Source organism: Seriola dumerili, unplaced genomic scaffold (genome assembly GCF_002260705.1).
Source record: "Seriola dumerili isolate Sdu_G_001 unplaced genomic scaffold, Sdu_1.0 BDQW01000138.1, whole genome shotgun sequence".
NCBI classification, from domain to species: domain Eukaryota; kingdom Metazoa; phylum Chordata; class Actinopteri; order Carangiformes; family Carangidae; genus Seriola; species Seriola dumerili.
Window position 1 is genome coordinate 8800534 of NW_019174393.1, and position 20646 is coordinate 8821179.

Sequence of the window (20646 nt, forward strand, 5' to 3'; positions counted from 1 at the left end):
GGAGTGAAAATAATGCAACATAACACTAGTATGGACAAGAAGCGGATCTAAATTCAGAAATTATATTGTGTGCTGTCATTGAATATAAGTTTAAAAGAGAGGAGTAAGTTGTCATGGGAATGTGGTGCATCCTAGTCAAAACAGAAATCTCTCTTAGTGTGTCAGCACCAAGTGTGGTTTGAACCCTTTCTTTCTCTACTATGTATTTGTGTGTGTGCGTGTGCGTGTATGTGTGTGTGTCACAGGACGCCGGGACCTGAATAACTCCGCTCTCCAGAAACGACTGGACTACCTGAACAACGTAACGACCATCATAGTCTTCATCACCACAGTACTCAACTTCTTCATCAGTACTTTCGGCATGCAGCGCACTGGACACTTTCCGTGGCTTATGATGCGTATTCACTGACCCACACACACACACACACACAGACACACACACACACAGACACACACACACAGACACACACACACAAACACACACACACATCAACCACACACACACACACACACACACACACACACACGCACACACTGCTGACAGTTGCATGTTTAGATTGAACTACAACACAGACACTTACAATAGCTCATAACATGTATAGAAACATGCAGATGACTTTGCCTTTATTTTGGGTCTTTTGATGTGTAACTTAACAATACTCACAGGTTTTTAACAGAGTTGTTGTATGTGTATTACATTTAAATTCTATTTTATGGAGAAAAAAAATTACTTCATAGCCTACTTAGCAAATGCTTTTCTTCACTGAGGACTGTTGGACTCTAACTCTGGCAGAGCAACACAAACCTCAATTCTCTCTAAATGTTTGTCAAAGCACTGAAATAAAAATGTGTTAAAATGATTTTTTTTTCTCATTGTTTTACACAGGCTATTTAAAGAACACATACAGTGCTTTAATTTGACTGAGACAGACAACTTCTGCTATGCTATATGCCCTTCTTTTTTTTTAAAACATTTTTTTTAGCTAATAGGGCCATCTAGTGAAGGAGGTCAGGATAACAGACACTTCCCTCAGCCTTACCTAATAACTGCTCACACCAGTAAACAGAATTCAACAAATAAAATGCAAAAAAACGAAAAGCATGAATTTTTGTCATAATTCTGAATATTCTTTACCTGTCAAGTCATATGAAGAATGTCTCTTTTTTGCTTGCCACATCACAGTCGCAGGGTCAAAGGTCAAACTCATTTATCATTTTAGATTATTTTAACACAGCACTGATGACTCCATGTTGGCTAATATGACGGAAAATAAAGAAAAACTACAGAAATGTATGTATCAGACAATAAAACATTGTAAACTATTTCAGACTGAACGCCACAGTGACTCGGTATCGAAAAGTGATGAGGATAACTGGTTAGCATGCTAACTTCAGTAGAAAGAAAGAAGTGATAGAAACAGAAGCAAAACAAATGGGTTGCTTTCCACTGCTGGAGACAGCTCTTAGCGGGTAAAGAATTGAAGTTTGATGCTGAACTGGCAACATTTTCTTCTACTGGTATGTCAACAACTGTTAATGCTAATGTTGGCTATGTAGCAATAGCAAAGCTTGTAGCTTTAATAGCTTTAAGTTAGGACATTGTTGAGGTTTTCTAGACTACAAGAAGCATTATTGCTGTTTCATTTCTGAATTAGGCATACAGTTTTGTTGTTTTTCAAACATATGTTTTTAAGGTGTCTTTTTCATTTGCAATACCTCATGTAGAAATGACGCTTGGAGTTACCAGATGGTTTGTTGTACTTTTTTGTGATAAACAGAATTTCTAAAGCATTTCAGAGATTAATACCAAAAAAACAAACTGTAAAATTAAATTAAATAGAAAGACCCAACAGTAAAGAAACTGATTGAGAAATTTGATTGTACATATCTGAAAAATATGTAGTCCACATATTGTTTACAAACAACTTCTTCTGTTGTTAAAATGAAAATGAATGATCCATGAAGGAAAAGATTCACAATGGCTGTCTGAGGGGAGGGAGCAAGGCTGCCGAAGTCAGTTGTTGTAAGTTTTTCCAGGAAGAGGAGGAGTGGGTGAAATGAGGGATCATGTGTCGTTCCGGAGAAATGAAACTCTAAAGGGAAACTTTTTCACAGACATCACTGCAGGTAAAGTTCAACTACTTTTTGATCTTCCTTAATTAAGATAGCCTATTTCTTGTGCCTGCAGGGTATACTCAGTTCAAATTAGTTTGTGATTTTATGAGAAATAGTCCGATGATTAGGTCACCATAGTTGACTTTCACATACCCAGTCTTAAACTATCTTCAGGCTGTGTTTTACAGTGTCAAGTAGGCCTAGTAATGATACATGTCCTGTATTAATCACAGATTTAAGGTTGAGTTATTACAAGCTTTGTTTGGAACATTTCTATTATAAGCATATAAGATGTTTGCTGTTGAACTCAAATGTTTTCTTCATGTTTCAGAGGGGGAAATAATCAGTGGCACATCGCCAGCGTACGTTACAAAAATGTGTTTGTTTGACTATAGCCATATGTCTGTTTATATTCTTAGAACTTCTTTTCATCTCTCGTCATCATACTAATAAAAGATCATAAGATCCTGGCATTGATCATCACAGTGGCATTCTGCGTCGTCATGAACTGCTAATCAAGTCTAACAGCCATTTCAGTTGATTATTTTTCACAGGAAATTCTCTGTATCACTATTTCCATCTGTGACTGGTGAGCCTGGGCAGATTAACTCTTTACCCCTTGTGGGTCAAAATGCCATTTGAGGACACAACTCTTAGATAATGATACATTGCCTTAACTGCGGATGTTTGTTGGTGAACACAAAAATGATTTTTTAATTTGACTGTGCATATTTTTGCATTGCAAGGAGAAATACAGATAACTCACAGGTAGTTTAAGATGGGCACTCTGGTGGGCTAGGTGTTAAGGCCATGGACCTTTGTTGCATGACAGACCTAAATCTAACGTTAAACGTTTTGTCAACTTTTACCAAAATTACTGCAAACAGCACACTGTATGTACAGGTCCTCTGGCATAAAGTGTTGGCATATTTTATCTAACCCACAGTTTATCTACAGCTGAATTTGATGGAAGTCTTAATCAAAACCAATATTTTCCAAAGTGTCACACCTCTGCACAATTACATGTTGCCTTCATGCTCTGACTCTGACCACTTGGGGTTGAAATTGAAAATCATAATCATCAAATCATCTCCTCTTATCTAGACATGGCCTCAGCCAGCAGCCTCCCATGTGAAGAACAGTCTTTGTGTTCTATCTGTCTGGATGGGTTCACTCAGCCTGTCACTACTCCATGTGGACACAACTACTGCAAGGCTTGTCTCACAGGGTACTGGGACAGCAGTGACCTGATACAGTGCCCCCTCTGTAAGAAGAAGTTCCATAGTAGACCACAGCTTCAGGTCAACACAGAGTTCAGAGATATGGTGGAGCGTTTCAACAACATGAGGGTGAGGAGTGAAGATCAAATACTTGCAAAACCAGGGGAGGTTCCCTGTGACATCTGCCTTGAGCTGAAGCTCAAAGCCCAGAAGACGTGTGTGGTGTGTTTGGCCTCATACTGCCAGTCTCACCTGGAGCCTCATCACAGAGTCACAACCCTGAAGAAGCACAAGCTGATTGACCCTGTGTCAGACCTGGAGGACAGGGTGTGTAAGAGGCATGGCAAGATGTTCGAGCTCTTCTGTCACACAGACCAGATGTGTGTTTGTTTCATGTGCTTGAAAGACAACCATGTGATGCATGAAGCCGTCCCGTTAGAGAATGTGTTTCGAGAGAGGAAAGCCCAGCTGGAGGATGTGACGTCCGAAATGAAAATGATGGAAGACACAAACACCAGGAGTATTGAGGAAATCAAATCCTCTGTTGAACAGAGGAAGAAAGACTCTGATAAAGAGATAGCAGATATTGATGAGGTTTTTGCTGCTCTGGTGGCCTCTCTGCAAAGAAGTCAGTTCAAGCTGATTGGGTTGATCCAGGAGAAGCAGAGAGCAGCAGAGAAGCAGGCTGAAGACCATGTGACACAACTGGAGCAAGAGGTCGATGAGTTGCGGAGGAGAAGATCCAAAATGGAGAAACTCTTACAAACAGAGGATGACATCCACTTCCTGCAGAGCTGGCCATCCCTTTATATCCCTGAACTACACAAGGACCTGTTCCACCCCCTGTCCCACTTCACACCTCCATTTACACACAATCTCTCTGACAGCAGTCAACAGAGTTATGTGGGAATGGTTAAAAAAACTGTGGCTCAGATGGAAAAGACACTCAGTAATGAGATGGAGATGTTAATTCATGAGGTTAGGTTGTCTGATGGTTGTGAGAGAGCTGAACAGCCTGATGCAGCAGCAAATCCGATAACAGATGAGTTTATTACAGAAGTGTGGAATCCACCGCAGGACGAGCTGATGATGATCCAGCAGTGTAATGCAGTGGATGTGACTCTGGACACCTACGCAGCCAATTCTGAACTCTTGGTGTCTGAGAATGGGAAGGAAGTGAGATTACGGCAAAGCCAACTAAGGACGTTTTTTAAAGGTTTATTTGGGGAAGGATATCAAGATATTCCTCTAGTCTTTGGGAAAGATGGTTATTCCTCAGGAAGGTTCTACTATGAGGTTCGGGTCAGTGGGAGCACAGGTTGGATGTTAAAAGTGGTCAAAGAGTCCTTAAAATATAAGATGACCCACGACACTGACAAGGGGGCTTGGAGACTTTGTGGATTCTGTTACCAGGATGACTCTTTTGTTCATAATGTTAACTCTGGTCCCCTGTTCCTGACGCAAAGACCCCAGACAATTGGTGTATTTGTTGATTATGAGAAGGGAGAGGTCTCCTTCTATGACGTGGACGCCAGGTCTCTGATTTACTCTTACACAGGATGTGCCTTCACTGAGACCATACCAGCAGCGATAGCCTTTCTCTCTTCTATGACTGGCTTTCCCCTCAGTAGCAGACCAAAGCTTTACCCTGTTTTTAGTATTTTTGGAGAGGACCCCAACAACGTACTCATTATCACTCCTGTAGGTCATGCAACTTAAAGTGCCACATACATCAAAGGAAACTAATGTGTAACTTCTACTGAAACTGTTGTTTCTCCTCTCAGATCATTCAGTCACACACCAACTCTGTTTGTTAGTAATGGGGCATATACATTGATGGATTTTATAGAATTGTGTTTCTTGCAGCACAGACCAGTTAACAGGAAATAGTAGAATATACTGTATATATAGTATATCAGAAAAACTTCCCTGCATTGAAGAGGGAAAGTAAAGCAGTAAATAAGTAAAACAAAAAAGCTACTATATTATAGTAATAATAATAAATACACAGTAAATGAATAGAAAAATATACAAATACAAATCTGCAAAATGCAATGTGTGAGGTAAAATCAACAGGCCTCTCCGTTTTAACTAAACAAAGCAGGTAAGATCACTTATGTGGCAGTTGGTGATGAGGTTCATTTGCAGTCTGTAAGAAAGGTACAAGATAAGTCATACACGGTACATACATGTTGCAATACTCGTATTTGACCACAATGTGGCACCATTGTTTAACCAACACTCTGGTCTGTTGTCTCATGGCTTACATTGTCTGTGAGGATGAACCAAATTTCCAGTTCGCTGAACATCCACTTTTTGCTCATCTCATGCTTTAGTTTCAATAATCTTGTTTGCCAGTTATTTCTTTGAATTTTGAGCAGTGTGTTAAAATTGTTAATCGGGACATTGTACTTTCATAGATATTATTTTATGTTTTGATCACTTCATGTGGAAACCTTTAACTTCAGAGTCCATAATTCACTCGTCTCTTTAATGTTATCTTTTGTTGAATACTAAGACATCCACCTGGCGTGCTTGGCCAAAACATATCTGATAAATAAAGTTCAAAACCAAGTGTTTCTTATGTAAGTGATATGTATTTTTCTGCTTAATAAATTGCATATCTCAAAAATTAGTCCCCCCGATCTTATTTTTTTTTCCCTGAGCAAGGCACACGAAACCCCCATGTCTCATGTATCAAGAGATTCGTAAGACTTAATGTTCCTATACCTTTAAGCCTAGCTTTATCAATATGCTTGATAGAATTATGTTTGATTTGTGATAGCACTTTTCAATACAGTGTTACAAATCTTCACAATATTAAACCACATAAAAGCCACTGGCAACTAAAAGAACCAGTGAAAGTTCTCACTGATGGAGTTAGTGGAGATTTCAGAAGAGAGCGCTGGTCCACCACTCCTGATGCGTTTCTCTCAAGGGGAACTTTAGCCAGCAAACTATTTATACCTCAGCTGTCTGACTGACTGGCGCCCAGGGAACTGGGCCACTGTGTGTGTGTGTGTGTGTGTGTGTGTGTGTGTGTGTGTGTGTGTGTGTGTGTGTGTGTGTGTGTGTGTGTATGTGTATGTCTTTGCTCAGTGTCTAGTTGGAAAGATGTCTTTAGGATGAGTGTAATTGTGTGTGAGACAGACAAAGAGAGAGACCTGCTAGATCAGAGTGACCAGCTATGAAATATGCCACATTCTCTTTACGCTTACCCAATACTGTATGTAGGTCATTCACTCATCAAACACAGACTGACTCTGTGTTAGGGAGAACATGCCAGGTCCTGCTATCATGAGAAAAAGCATCGATGCAGAGAAGAGAGCATAGAAGCATCACACTAAAGAGATGAGACACCTCTTCAATAAAATTGAATAAATAAAAGTTTAACATTACTGTAAATCAAACTTAGTGAGATTATCTCCTCCTAGTGGCCATATCACACCCGAGCTGAAATAATCATAAAACTATCAAAGTCATCATGTGATGATGAAATCAATACAGATCCATACTGTGGATGACATATTAAATTGACAGCCCTTTCTCAGACAGAAGAACATTTAAATCTAACAAAAATTGACATTTTGACTTCTTGCAGGGCTGCATGACTCAGTTCAAGCTCTGCAATGAAGCAGTTAACAATCATATTAGTTACACCTGTGTTTGAGAAGTCAAAGCGTCTGCTGTGAAAAAGGTCTGCTGCGTCGCTGTTATATTTTATCAAAAGAACTGAAGTTATTAAAAATCCCCCATATTTCCTTTTTGTAGCATGTTCTATTTGATTACCTGTTCAACCTTATTTGTGTGAATGACCTGTACATGTAGATGTAAGGTGACCTCCCACAAATGTATCCAAGGTGCGACCTGTGATGTCCAGTGATGGAATGTAATTTGCTCAAGTACTGCACTTAACAGTTTAGAGGTATTTATCCAACAATGTTTCAGAGGCAAATATCATACTTGTTACTCTACAGCATTTATTTGACAGCTATTGTGCTGCAGTTTAATAGTTCACACAAAAACGTTTGATCAGCTTATAGAGCATTGTTGCATCTAATAATAGACTATGACACTGCACTGGCTTAGAATTTCACTGTGTTACAATGTAGAGCAGAGACAACAAAGACCTCCATGACGTTTATAAATGCCTAAGCTAACAAATAATTTTACCTGAATTATTGAATTCTTTCATCGTTAAACATCCATATAAAATGCCTCTTTCTCAGGATATAAAATTAAGGATTTTTATGTACAATATGATAAATTTACAGTGTGGGTGAAATAACATTAAGCCAAGGAGAACATTTACATTTAAAGATGAAAAATATCTCTCTCTTTTAATAATGGAACAGAGGAAGGGAGGGAGAGAGGAAGGGAGGAGGAGGAGTGGGAGGGGGTTGCGTACGTCTCGGGGGCGCGCGCTCCACCGTCGTGACGTCACGGGAGCGCCCGGGCAGTGGGGAAGCCACCAGTGGTAGAGCTGGCAAAGACGGAAAAGAGGGAAAGATAGACAGAAGAGATAGACAGGAGACGGGGAGACAGCCCGAAGGAGAGCGTTTCCTCTCGGCTGACCGTCTGCTACGTTACGAAACGTCACTTTGAGGTTTGACAGCGGCAGAATAACTGAAGAGGATATGTGACTGGCCTTTTTTTGTTTTTCTTTTTGAAACACAGAGCTTGTTTCACAACCGAGGGCAGTAACGTTAACACAGCCGCAGTGAGTATTGGAACTTAGCCGGCAGTCTGAGTGTGTGCGTGTACACATGCATGATTTATTACACGGGCCTACGTGTGTGTGTGTGTGTGTGTGTGTGTTGTTGTGTGTGTGTGTGTGTGTGTGTGATGTGTGTGTGTGTGTGTGTGTGTGTGTTGTGTGTGTGTAGGTGTATGTACATATCTGTTGTAGTCATGTTGGCCACTTCTCGGTCACCCTCACGTGTGTGCTGTCTGTGTTTGTGTGAGTCGCTGCATGTAGCCACGTTTGAGGACTAACAGGAACATGAGCAATAACATAATTAAAATTTGATGGCCGCTTTGAGGTGCAGCAGTTTCAGGTCAGCTATGAGACCAGTACACTACATGGCTCTGTGAAATTTCCGCCGGAGGGAAGCAGTATACGTGTTTCGACCGGACTGTCATTATGATACGTTTTGTATTTTTGCGGGCAACAAACGACAATGTGAGCCCATTCAACAAGGCGTCCTCCCGCTTTGTTCAATAAACCAATTGTAGCTGTACAGCCAGAGGCTTTCCCGGGAATAACAGGCTAATAACACTATGTCTTGTCTGTGTACCTCTAAATGCGATTATCAATCTGTTCACTGTGTTGCAGGCGGCAGATGAAGTGCTGCTGACAACCTTGTAGTTTCTCAAAGGCATATAGAGTCTTATAATATTCTCTTACAGCACCAGTTTTATGACCTTATTGTATTGAATATCTCCTGTGGTATCACTTATATTCCGATAGAGTGTGGGAAGTGTGCCTGTGGTAGTCAATAAATAAGTTTATGTTTCATCTCTATTCCCATGGGGACTTTTAGTTGTGTTGTGATATTTCTAACAGAGTTCTTCAGGCTTGTTGTTTTTGTGTCTGAACTTTTTCCAAGACAACACAGAGACCTGTGCACGTCCAATGGTGTCCTCATAGCTGTTATTGCTGCACAGGGCTGTCAGCGGCCACGTCTTGCCAGCTGACAGATTGCACGCAAAGTCACGCAGTCGAGACACGATCAGGCGACAGTAAATGACTGATAACAACGCCTTCGCAAACCAAATCGATCGGAGCACAACATGGATCCGATGTGATCATGTTGATGAAATCTGCTGCGTGTGTTTTGCAACGCACAAGAGGGGGTGGTTGGGTTTGAAGTGGGGGGGCACGCTGTGATTTCCTCCGTGTTCCGCCCACAGCTCCATTTCTTTGCACCGCCCCTCCTCCGGGAACACCGAGTCAGGGAACTGATCTGCTTCCTTCCACTGAGATTATTGTAAACACTGGACATTTTTAAATGCCCCTGCTCTGCACACCACAGTATGCGTTTGGGTAGACTTTATCCTAATTCTACTGTATCTTATTTGCTTTCATAACTAGTTTTAACAATAACTTTTAACTTTCAGAACTTAACATGACCTGATCCGTAGTCATATCTTCCTGAGCTTTTGAGCCCTAATGAATCTTTCTGGAGCCGTCTGACTCCTCTGTCTCCAGGCTCAACATCAAAGGTAAAAACTTTTGTCCTAACAGCTCAAGACTTAGGAACAACATGAGGAACTTAGACTGACCAAGACAGTAGCTCTTTTAAATCACTTCCCGGATCTCACTTTTATCTAATCGTTGATGGCTTTTTGTTATTTATTCATTCAATTTAAGTTTTTTTTTATCACTTTGCCAGGGGTAGGATTTATTCTATCATATCAGATAGATAGATAGATAGATAGATAGATAGATAGATAGATAGATAGATAGATAGATAGATTCAGGCGATGTTTGGGTCTCTTTCTCATCCTTTTTAAACCCTTGCAAGTTGACTGTATGAGCACATTCCTCTTTACAGGATGAGCCTGGGGGAGTTACATTCTCACTTTCTCTTCCATTAACTTGGACACACTCCTGAATTGGTTTTTGTGCTTCCCTTCCTTTGTGTTAATTGTCTGATCTCAACGGTACATTTTCCATATTTGTTTTGTATGCAGCAGCAGCCAAGATTAGATAAGTGTACGGTCTGTAATTGCATGTCCATGGCACCCGTGTATTTTTTCATGTATGAATGTGTGTGCTTGTGTGTGAGTCATATATAGTGTGTGTGTGTGTGTGTGTGTGTGTGTGTGTGTGTGTGTGTGTGTGTGTGTGTGTGTGTGTGTGTGTGTGAGTGAACGCCTGATTGTATGCGTATTTTGTTTGCCCAGCCTGCATCTCAGATTAATTTCCTGTGGTACACAATAGACTGGAGCTGATGATATCTGTCTCTTATCAGAGCTGTGCTCTCCAGTGTCTGAACTATATTATATATATTATTGCAGATAGGACCTGTGGCACTGTCGCTCTGGTGAGCCAAAGTCTGTATCTTTCCCAGACATCTTCTGCCTAACACATTATTCACTGTCACAGACTGCTAATATTTTCTCCCAGTTGTAATTGGGCTGCTTGGTTAATTGAAAAACTCCCATTGCAGGTTTGGCTATCCCAGTATACAGGACTGTACAGGATTGTTGGTTTTTCTATTCATGGTACAATTGACAAAAACATTTTAAGTTTTGAATTTGAGTTTTTTTAATAAATTTCCACATAAATCCTGTAGAGGTTGTTTTACGTGTGTTACAGTCCAGTTAAAAATGCAGAAATCAGCACAAAGCTGTTGATAATGATGATGAATGATATGTCATCAATATCATGCCCAGACATCAAGACAATATCTTGTGTTTGCATGTGGAACCAAGTACTCAAAACCAAAACAGCAACATTGCCTGAGTTATGCTTTACACAGCAGTGCATCCTAGTAATCCCAAATACATCATGAAGTAGTGAGATGCTGTGCTGGGAGTGACCTCGGGCCTGGATTTACCAAACTGCTTGAAGTGAAATGTGAAAGTAAAAATAATTCACTTTTACTTGTGCTTGCAAACTTAAGAATAAAAGCTATTTATCTATATTATTTCTTGCAACTTAAAAATGCTCTTAAATTTAAGAGCAACTCCTACATGACTGAAGCACAGCAACAGAGGAGTGCACACATCTTTTGAGACATGCACAGAGGACACTGTACTAAGTAACTGACATGATGAAAAATATGTTAGCTGAAGTTATATTGGCAAGCATATTATTTACATATGATTTAAACATTAGATAGGACACTTTTTTATGTTTTTACAAACAACACAATTAAAGCAGGAAGTACATTTTTTTGCCAGCACTTTCCATGCGTCTTTATTGTCTGCATGTTATTGTGGTCTTATGATTTACGTTAATGATTTCACACAGATAAAATTAACTTTAAAAATTAGAATAATGTTTTTCAGAAAAACACCCAGCAAAGACTGACATTACACCAAAGTTGCAAGTTCTTAGAGCATTTTTAAGTGTATATTTTAGAAGTTTCATAAATCCACGCCCTGGATGACACATGAGTTGTCACATAGTCTTGTGTTTTATCTTGTACTTACCATGACATAATAGTAGTACTATTGGGGTTGAGATACTTCACCTCACCTTTGCACCCTTTGGACAAATAGCTATTTGATTTTCACAGGTAATGTTATCATTGTCCTGATAAAGCAGCTAAAAAATGTTGAATCTGGTGAACGGCGGATCATCACTTTGAATCTTCAGACAGATTAGGTGCAGAACAAGTTGGGCTCTAACCTTCAGTGGAGCTGCCAAGTTGACTTTCAGTGAGATGTGTAACCCCAGACAGCACCAGTGAGTCCTTTCCAGCCACATCATATCACAACGAGCCTGACAGGAACAGAAAGCAATGGAGAATAATAATATTCAAGATGAGTGCAATGTGTTTTTATGAGCCTCGATCCTCAGGCGAGAGACAAACTTTGTCAAATTCAGCTCCCACGCTGAAACACCAGCTGGATAAGTATAGGTTGAGTGGTGTGTTGCTTTGTGCGGTGTGATAGACGGATGCGTGGTTGTCACATAAATAGAACATGCTGAACACCTTTAGGAATGCTGATGGAGAAAGATAGACACTGCGAGAGGAAGTGAAAGCATCAGGGAGAGAGGGAAAGGATGGATTAGAGGCAGGAGAGAGAGTGATGGGGAAAAGAAAAAGAGATGAAACAGCTGTCTCCCATATTAGGTAACTAACAACCTGTCTTTCATACCCATACCTTGTGTTTAATACTAATCCTCCCAATCATGTCTGCTTGGGTCTATCATAAGTTTTACAGTAACATCTGTATCGTTTAAGATAATGTCAATTTAAAGCTACTATAATCAATATTGGTATATTAACAGTGGATCACATGACTACTTGTATGTGAAAGCGATTTGCTTGTAGTGACAAGTTTTACACACAGATAATTGTCACCCAACTCTGCAGTTCTGCTCAGCTCTTTTGAGCTTCATAGCGTCTTTCAGCTCATCTGGTTTTCTGGGCATCAACTTTACTGTTTTGGGTCATTCTGGGTGTCGTTTTTGGCTGTAGCAGGCAGCTGTTTTCAGCAAACAAAACAAAAAACCCTCTAAAAACCCCACTGTAGGCTACGTTCCCAGCACTAATCAACAGACAGACAAAGTTGGCGACTAGCTGGTGAACAAAATGGAGCATTAGCAGCTAAAGAGCCAGATATTTCCCTCAGGAGTTACTAGAGACCAAAAACAGAGCTGAAAGAGGACTGAATATTGGATTTAGATTCATGACTCTGATTGAATACTAATGTTGCTCTGTATATATGTATATATATATATATATATATATGTGTGTGTATGTTTGCTAATGAGTTTGCCATACTAATTTAAAATGTCATAATGTGGCAGAAAATTTGAGTTTTTATCTGTAGCCATGTTGTGCAAATGACAAAATTTGAAGTCTGTCCTCTGCTGTGCCAACACGTACTGGATATCTACACAAGTACAAGTACTTGGCATTCAACTGTGGAGACTTTCTTGGTAGCCTAGTGTGATATTCTAGGACTTTGAGGCCTAAGACAGCATTGTGTGTGTGTGTGTGTGGAGGGAGTGTGTGGAAGAAAGATGAGGCATGCAGCATGGCTGTTAGGAACAGTACAGGGAGGCAGAGGATGAAACACAGGGCGTTGTATGCACTGGTGTTTCCTGTAGAGTGTTTTGTAGACATAAAGGCGATGAGGTTATTTTGGTTCTCAAGTTCACTCCTGGGTTGTTTCAGGATCAGTTTCAGTGGGTACTGTGGCTTGAATAGAGTATATTATGGTTGGATATTTACAGGACACTCTATGATAAAAGGCAGCTAATCTTTGATTACAATTATAGATGCCCCAGTCAGAATTTGGCTGATAATTCTGATTTTGCAACGGTGAAAATGTGTGATTATTGATCTGATTAGAGCTGGAATGATTAATCCATTAATTTATTTACAGAAAATTTATTTGCAACAATTTTGATTACTTTTAAAAACATTGAAGCAATATTTTTAAGCAAGATTTTCAATATTCCCACTGAATATTGTTGGGTTTTTGACTCTTAGAAAGACAAAACAAGACATTTGAACAGGTCACCTTGGGCTGTGGGAAGTTATGATGACATTTCTTTTACAATCTGACATTTTATAGATCAAATGACTAACTGATCAATCAACAAAATAATCTGTAGATTAGTTGATAATGAAAATAAACATTAGTTATAGGCTTAGGTCTGATCGCAATTGCCATAACACATTGACATTCATGCTAAGGTGCATATCAAATAGCATTGCAAAACAAGCATGAACTTGAATTTCACAAAAAAAAAACAAAAAAAAAAACATCTCAGGGCCCACTCACTAGTTTTTGGCTGGACTGGCCGTGGTTCAGTGCTACATCCCTGAATATCTGTGAGTGACTGAGTGAGTGATAGAGTTGAGTTTTTGATGAAATTACACCATTGATTAACCGAGTGTTTACTTTTCCCATTGGCCTTTGCTCTTTCAAAATGATTTGGCGTAAACATTTTCTATTACATCATCAGGCGGTGTTAACAGTGGATCCACTTTCAAACCCCTTTAGCAATTTCTGTTTCAAAAAAGCAACTAGCATCCAATTGAGCAACTTTTTGGACAAACCTTAGCTACTTCCCATAGAGGAGAGTCGCCAGTACTGCCCCTCAAACGAAAGGCACATCTCTCTCTGCGTCTACTCTGTTCAGTGAGTGGCAGAGAGGCGGAGCAGCAGTTTGTTACCCAGATGGAGGCTGTGCGTTGAGTGAGAGACAAAATAAGTAAGATATTCTGTTGCTTGGAGTAACATTTTGTAAGTAAATATAGATGAAAACACAGCACTCTTTATCTTTAATTTATCTGTATGGAGATTTTGTCAGGATAAAATCTGGATTTTAGCAGCAGAGCAGAAGCTTGGAAATAGCTTTGAAGTGACTGCTGGTTAACTTGTAGTTTTAATGGGCCAGGTTTCAGTGACTATTTCATGACAGCAGAAACCAAAACACATGTAAATGCAAACAGCTTTTGTGAACTTCCATGAACTTTCAGTGTAGCAGTGTTGAACAGCTGTTTCTTACAGCAGCACTACATTGCTTTTTCACAGCTGTGTGAAAGGGCAAAAGGGGATAGTAAGCCAGTTGACAAATGGGTCTTGGGTAGTCATATGCTAGTGTTTGTTGGATCTCATGATGCCAGCTGCGTCATAGGTGTGTTTGTGTGTTTTCACTGTTTTTTTTATTATTTTCTATTTTTGTATTTAATATTTCATCCTTTCAAAACACTTCCTGGAAGGTAAGTTGAAATCGCAGATTCATTAAAAAGATTGTGGTTGGTTCATGTGAAATTATAAGCCTGCAGTTACTGTTATTTGCATCTGACTCTCAGTGCTGTTTGCTGTCCCTCACCCCAGGCCCCCTCTCAGAATCTAAAACCACCACAAACACATTCTCAACTTGTGGTTGTTTATTGATGTGACCCTTAGACTTGAACTGTAGAAAACATAACATGGTGTGTGTTTTGGTTTCCATGAGGTTCTCTAGCCAATAAAAAGAAAAAGAAATGTGTCTAGCCATGTGATAGATGGCTGACCTGCCCAGGTACCTCAAATCTGATGCATGCTGGGATAAGCTCCAGCTCCCTGCAACCCTTAACAAGATAAGCTGTTCAGAAATGGATATGCATTTTGTCTGTGTCCAAACACTTTTACTACATGTAGCTTAAGTGGATACAGTAAATATGCAGTTACCAAACCTGTAATGAAATGTCCCATACGTATTTCAGTCTGAAGCAATGATCACAGAGGAGACCTTGTGGGTCTCCACTGGGAAAATGTAAGTGGGGGAAGTGAATGTTCTTTTCTACAGCCTGTCAGATATGCCTTTGAGCAAGGCTCATAATCCTCCAACCGCTCAGTGCCCAACATATGTGAGCAGAGGCAGGTCATGGCCGAAAAAGATCTCTGCATGTGTCTGATGAATGCTTAGATTATGGCCACAAAAAAGAAGCTAGACAAACTATAAATTTTTTTGCTTTATAGTGAGAATGGGGACGCGACCTTACACATTATCTACAGGTCAGCAAGTCCAAAGGGGAGGAGGAGGAACGCCCCCAGCACCCACACACACTCTCTCTCTGTCTCTGCAGTCTCATACTGACCTCAAATGAAGCATTAGATGTGTGTGTGTTGTTTGTGACATGATCACTCACAGACATTGAGCTGACGTGTGTTCATCTGTGTGCATCTGTAAATGTGTTGTTTATTTCAATGTTTACTTGTATGTGGATTGATACATCTGTGTGTGTATCTCTGTCTCTTGTTTGACTGACTGTGACCACCTGCACAGTCTTTGCTCATTGTGCGTGTGTGTGTGTGTGTGTGTGTGTGTGTGTAAGTGCATGTATATATGTGTGTGTGTGTGTAAGTGCATGTATATATGTGTGTGTGTGTGTAAGTGCATGTATATATGTGTGTGTGTGTGTAAGTGCATGTATATAAATGTGTGTGTGTGTGTGTGTGTGTGTGTGTAGCTGTGTGCTGGAGGCAAGGTTCTGGCCTGTTTCTGTCCAGGTGTGTGTTTTTGGCCTAAGGGGAGACAGAGCAGATGGTCCCTGTTTGCATTTGAGAGTGTGTAGCTGTAACTGACTGGCTGTCAGTAAGACCTCCCTGGCCAAAGATCTGTGCCTAGCAAAACATCAGTTGGAAAGATACACTACTGCAGGGCTGTTAAAGGTCTGGGTAGGGACTTAAAGTTGGAGTGCAGGTGGATTAAAAGGAGTAAACTGAAGGGCTGCACAGTTAATCAGTCTTAAACTGAAATGTTCAAGATGCTGACTGTTGAGGCATATTTCAGACAAACTACTCAAATCTCTGCCACACTGTACATCCAAAGTACTAGGTTTAAAATCTGCTCTTTATACTGAAACTAAGCTAATTCAAGGCTTCATCTTCCCCTATTCTGCATTTATCTCTATGGCTGCCTATTTTGAATGTGAATAATGTAAAATAATATCACTCTGTTACAAAATAACCTTAAATGTATAGATCACTAACATTATTTTTTTTTAAACAGTATTAAGCAGTTTTAAGGTCACAGCCACAGTGTGTACAATAAATACTAGGCTTTAAATATCTCCACACTCTAAGAATAACGTGTTATAGTGAAGAAACAATACCCAAATGACTGAATGATGATTCTTGACCAGCTGGCCATCGATTTTAAATAGTTGTAAATGTCATGTCTTTATCTGATACAGTAACTGACTCTAGAGGGACCACTTAAGTTTGCATATAATAAACATTTTTAATATATCTATCCAGAATTTCTAAATTCTACATTGACTTCACACTAAGGTTTTTTTAGAGTCTAAATGCTGCACTGTTTGTGCAATCAAATAGCTTAGTGTATAGTCCATGGTGGGTAGTTTAGAGGGCCTGTGAGACTAGAGCATTTGCAACAGAAAGCTGAGGCATTTATCAGCAACACGTCCGAAATCAGTGCTCATAAATAATCATCATCATTTTGTGCAAAAGACAGTCAAATGTTACTGATGCACCTTTAAATTGAAGACACTGACGAGTGTGACAGCAATGACATTTTTTCATTATTTTCACAGCTCTTTTAATTACATGGTGTCTTTGACCTGATTGACTTAATCAGTTTTAATGTTCAGGTTATTTATTTCATCCAACACACACACACACAGACAGACTATTACCAGGCTGTAAGACCATGTAAAAACATAATCTTGTGGTGTTTCTGCTGTTTGATATGTAGAATTACAGTTTACATTTTTGGCATCGAGTGTAGCTGATCCCTCTATCCAGTGTGACTCATATGATTAACAGGAACAGAACAGATGGGCGTATATTTATTACCTTTTTTTAACTTTATGTTTTCTACCCACATAATTATTGCAGAATGTAAAAGGACTGATAACAAGATTTGATCGACTGAATAAAAGTAAACATGGAGTATTCTATTTTTAATAATATGTAATTGTGTGACATGTAAAAGTACATGTAAAAGCGATTATTAACTTCTATGGATATGAAGTCAACTGACTGAATCACCCCGTTTATCACAAGACAGTGACTTTGGCATTGCTGCCAGAGGTGTCAGGAGAGAGTGTGGTTTGAAGAAGAAGGCGTAATGGGTGGTGGAGAGACCAAGCAGCCTGTGTGATCATATGAAGCAACCCATCAAGGGATGCTTGTGCCTGTGGTACTCTTTGTCCCTTTGACCCTTTGTGTTCTCTGGCGTATGATATAATATTAGAATAAAGCAGTTTCTTCTACCTGCTGCTATGATAAGACTTGTGGCAGTTTTACTTCTGGTTGCCTAGTGAGGCTTGTCTGAAGTTTGTTTTCTATGTACACAGTCTGTAGGCACTGCAGTGCAACAATTATTTTCATATCTTCTGAAATGATTTTTTTTAGCCATTTAGCCATTTTTAGCCCTTTAAATGTCAAACATAATGCCAAGTGCCTATTGCAGGTTACCAAAAACCCAAAGAGACATTTTGAAATTCTATTTTGTCAACGTCAAAACAACCAAAACGAATCCATTTAATTGATATAAAAAAGAGAAAAGTAAGGACATCTTCCAGCTATGGCCTGCAAATGTTAGGTAATTTTACATCATGTAGATTTTTTTGTTTAATTGATCATTTAAAATAATTTTCTATCCATTGACCAATGGGTTAATTGTCTCCTCCTGTTGTTTTAAGAGCAGTGCACAAATGCTGTACACATAGATGAAAGTAGTCCATTAGTCAAAAGTAGGTTAATCAAAACCATAACACGGTAAAAAAAAAAATCCAGTGTATTCTTTTGTACTGTGAGTGCAGTATATCTTTTTTTTTCCACTGATCAGTAAATCTCTGTCTCTTTCTTCTTTTCTCTCTAGGTAATCCTGTCACAGCAGGCCTCGTGGATTAGCTGGCTACCTTTATCTAAAGGAGTGCCCTATTGGTTATTGTTTTCTAACAAAGCCCATGGATTACAGTGAGGGTGTTGGAGAGGCCTTGACCACAGTTATGTCAACACTGCATCAGGATACTTCAAGTCAAGAAGCTCTACAGTAGAAGACTGAAGGGAGTTAGTGTTTTCAGCTACTAGATTTAGTATTTAAGATTTTTCTCTGGTCATTCATTTTACATTTTTTGCTTACTACAGTTGACTTTTTGGACAATCATCTCACGGTTTTGATTTAGCCGATTTATTCATTTGACCCAGATACTCTTACGTCTCTGCAGTATACACCTTATATTGTCTCACCATGTACGGTAGCTCACGTTCTGTCTCCAAGCTGGATGTTGTTGGATCCAATGGTAACGGGTCAGTGTCTGGGAGTCCCGGTCGCTCCCCGCGCCTCCCTCGCTCCCCACGCCTCGGACACCGGAGGAACAGCAGCAGCAGCTCCACCGGTGGACTAACCGGCTCTGGTAAAACCCTGTCCATGGAGAATATTCAGTCTCTTAATGCTGCCTATGCCACGGGCGGTCCTATGTACTTCACTGACACAGCTGACGACCCGGTCGGCATTGGGAGTCTGGGCAGTGGGCTGAATCCCTCGCTGCCCAAAAGCACCATGACCTTGGGGAGGGCTGGGGCCAGGGTTCCCTACGGGGTCAGGGCGGCCATTATGGGGAGCAGTCCAAATATAAACACTGGAGGAGGAGGGGGAGGCAGTGGAGCGGTCATGCCCAGTGATGCTATAGCGTTTGGGGGGGAACTGCAAAACCAGCCTCCACAGGCAGCTACTGTGCCCCACTCCATGAGACAGGTGAGGCACCGCTGTGTTTTCTTCTTCTATTGCTGCAAAGCTGAAGTCAGCATTTTGTGAATTGTAGGCTGAAGTTTATACCTCACTTGTGTCTAACAAAATTTGTCAAAGTGTGATAGAATTGTAAAAGGCTCTTCAGGTCACCCAGATGAAAATAGAGTTCAACATTTTGGGAAATGCAACCGTACACTGTGTTGCTGAGCATTTTGATGAGAAGATTGGTAGCACTCTCATATCTAAATATTAAGCTGGAGCCAGCAGCTGGTTAGCTTAGCTTAACATGAAACTGAAAACGGGGAAACAGCTTGCCTGACTCTGTCCCATGGTAAAATGAAAAGAAAAAGAAATCCACTCACCAGCACCTCTAAAGCTCACTCATTAACATTTTATACCTTGTTTGTTTAAACTGTGCAAAAATAAAGTCACTGCTCTCGACCAAGACATAATCTAGCACACAACTCCAACCACAGCTTGTCGTTTTTTCTTACACTTTGATTTTTGAAGAGATGAACCTTTTACCTTTGGACAGAGCCAGGCTAGCTGTTTCCAGTCTTCATGCTAAACTAAGCAAACCATTTCCTGGCTCCAGCCTCATATTGAACAGATAGATATGAGGGTGGCATCAACCTGCTCATCTCACTCTTGGTAAGACAGTGAACAAGCATATTTCACAAAATGTTGAACTATTATTGAAATGTTGTTGTCCCTCACTTGTTAGTTGCTTTGGATAAAAGCGTCTGCCAAATGAGTAAATGTAAATGTAATGTATATGTTCAGTTTGTTTCCAGGGCTTAAAAAAACATGAATCCTCAGCAAAATCATGTCGTTATCTTGTTATCATGTTTGAAAATTAACATAGAAACAATAAGAGATAAAAATCAGTTGCACTTGGCAAACAAAATATGTTGTCATAATTATGAATTATTTGTGTTGTGTAGAGATGGGAGGTGGAGGATTAGTCATCTAAATGTTAACATTTTCTTTTTAAGTCACCCTTCAACTAAATAAGAGCTGTATGAGTATTCATACTGTGGCGATCTACCATGAATAATACAGTAGGACAATACAGTATGCTTAAATAGATAAGTTCTGCCCTCCCACTCCCTCTGCACCATTAGTCATAACCTGAAAGCTCATCTCTGAGTCCTCTCCCATCCCTTCCTCTTCCATTTGTTTCTAACTATTTCTTAAACAAAAATCTCTTCATCCTGCCTTAACCCTTATTTCCTTTACACGCTTATCTCAGTCATATACCACATTCATGCACTGTGCATTACGATTATGATGAAGATACCGTTACTCCCTTATGTGTCGTGTTGATGATTTAAACTTTGCACTGCAAGAAACTCTGAGCATAAGCCTCAGGTGCTGCAGATACCTAATATAAGTGCATACTCTGCT

The 20646-nt window shown here is 39.9% G+C and overlaps 2 protein-coding genes across 10 annotated transcripts in view; both read left to right on the forward strand.

Moving 5' to 3' along the window:
* Nucleotides 1-2067: 2067 nt before the first annotated feature.
* On the forward strand, nucleotides 2068-5940 carry LOC111224792 (E3 ubiquitin/ISG15 ligase TRIM25-like). The gene is made up of 2 exons (XM_022749436.1): nucleotides 2068-2127; nucleotides 3220-5940. The coding sequence occupies exon 2, from the start codon at nucleotides 3222-3224 to the stop codon at nucleotides 5052-5054; it is 1833 nt and encodes a 610-aa protein (XP_022605157.1). The 5' UTR covers nucleotides 2068-2127; nucleotides 3220-3221; the 3' UTR covers nucleotides 5055-5940.
* Nucleotides 5941-7837: 1897 nt separating this feature from the next.
* The window catches only part of LOC111224653 (ELKS/Rab6-interacting/CAST family member 1-like), a 120019-nt gene continuing 107210 nt past the window's right edge, over nucleotides 7838-20646 (forward strand). For all 9 annotated transcript variants that reach the window (XR_002665230.1, XR_002665231.1, XR_002665232.1 and 6 more), the window contains exons 1-2: nucleotides 7838-8055; nucleotides 18367-19245. Coding sequence is in view for 6 of the 9 variants with exons in the window: in XM_022749220.1 (XP_022604941.1) it covers nucleotides 18739-19245 (507 nt within the window). In the remaining 3 variants the exon portion in view is untranslated. The remainder of the gene's footprint in view (nucleotides 8056-18366; nucleotides 19246-20646) is intronic.

Coding starts and splice junctions, on each gene's coding strand:
- LOC111224792 (XM_022749436.1), top strand. CDS start 3,222: ATGGCCTCAGCCAGCAGCCTCCCATGTGAAGAACAGTCTTTGTGTTCT.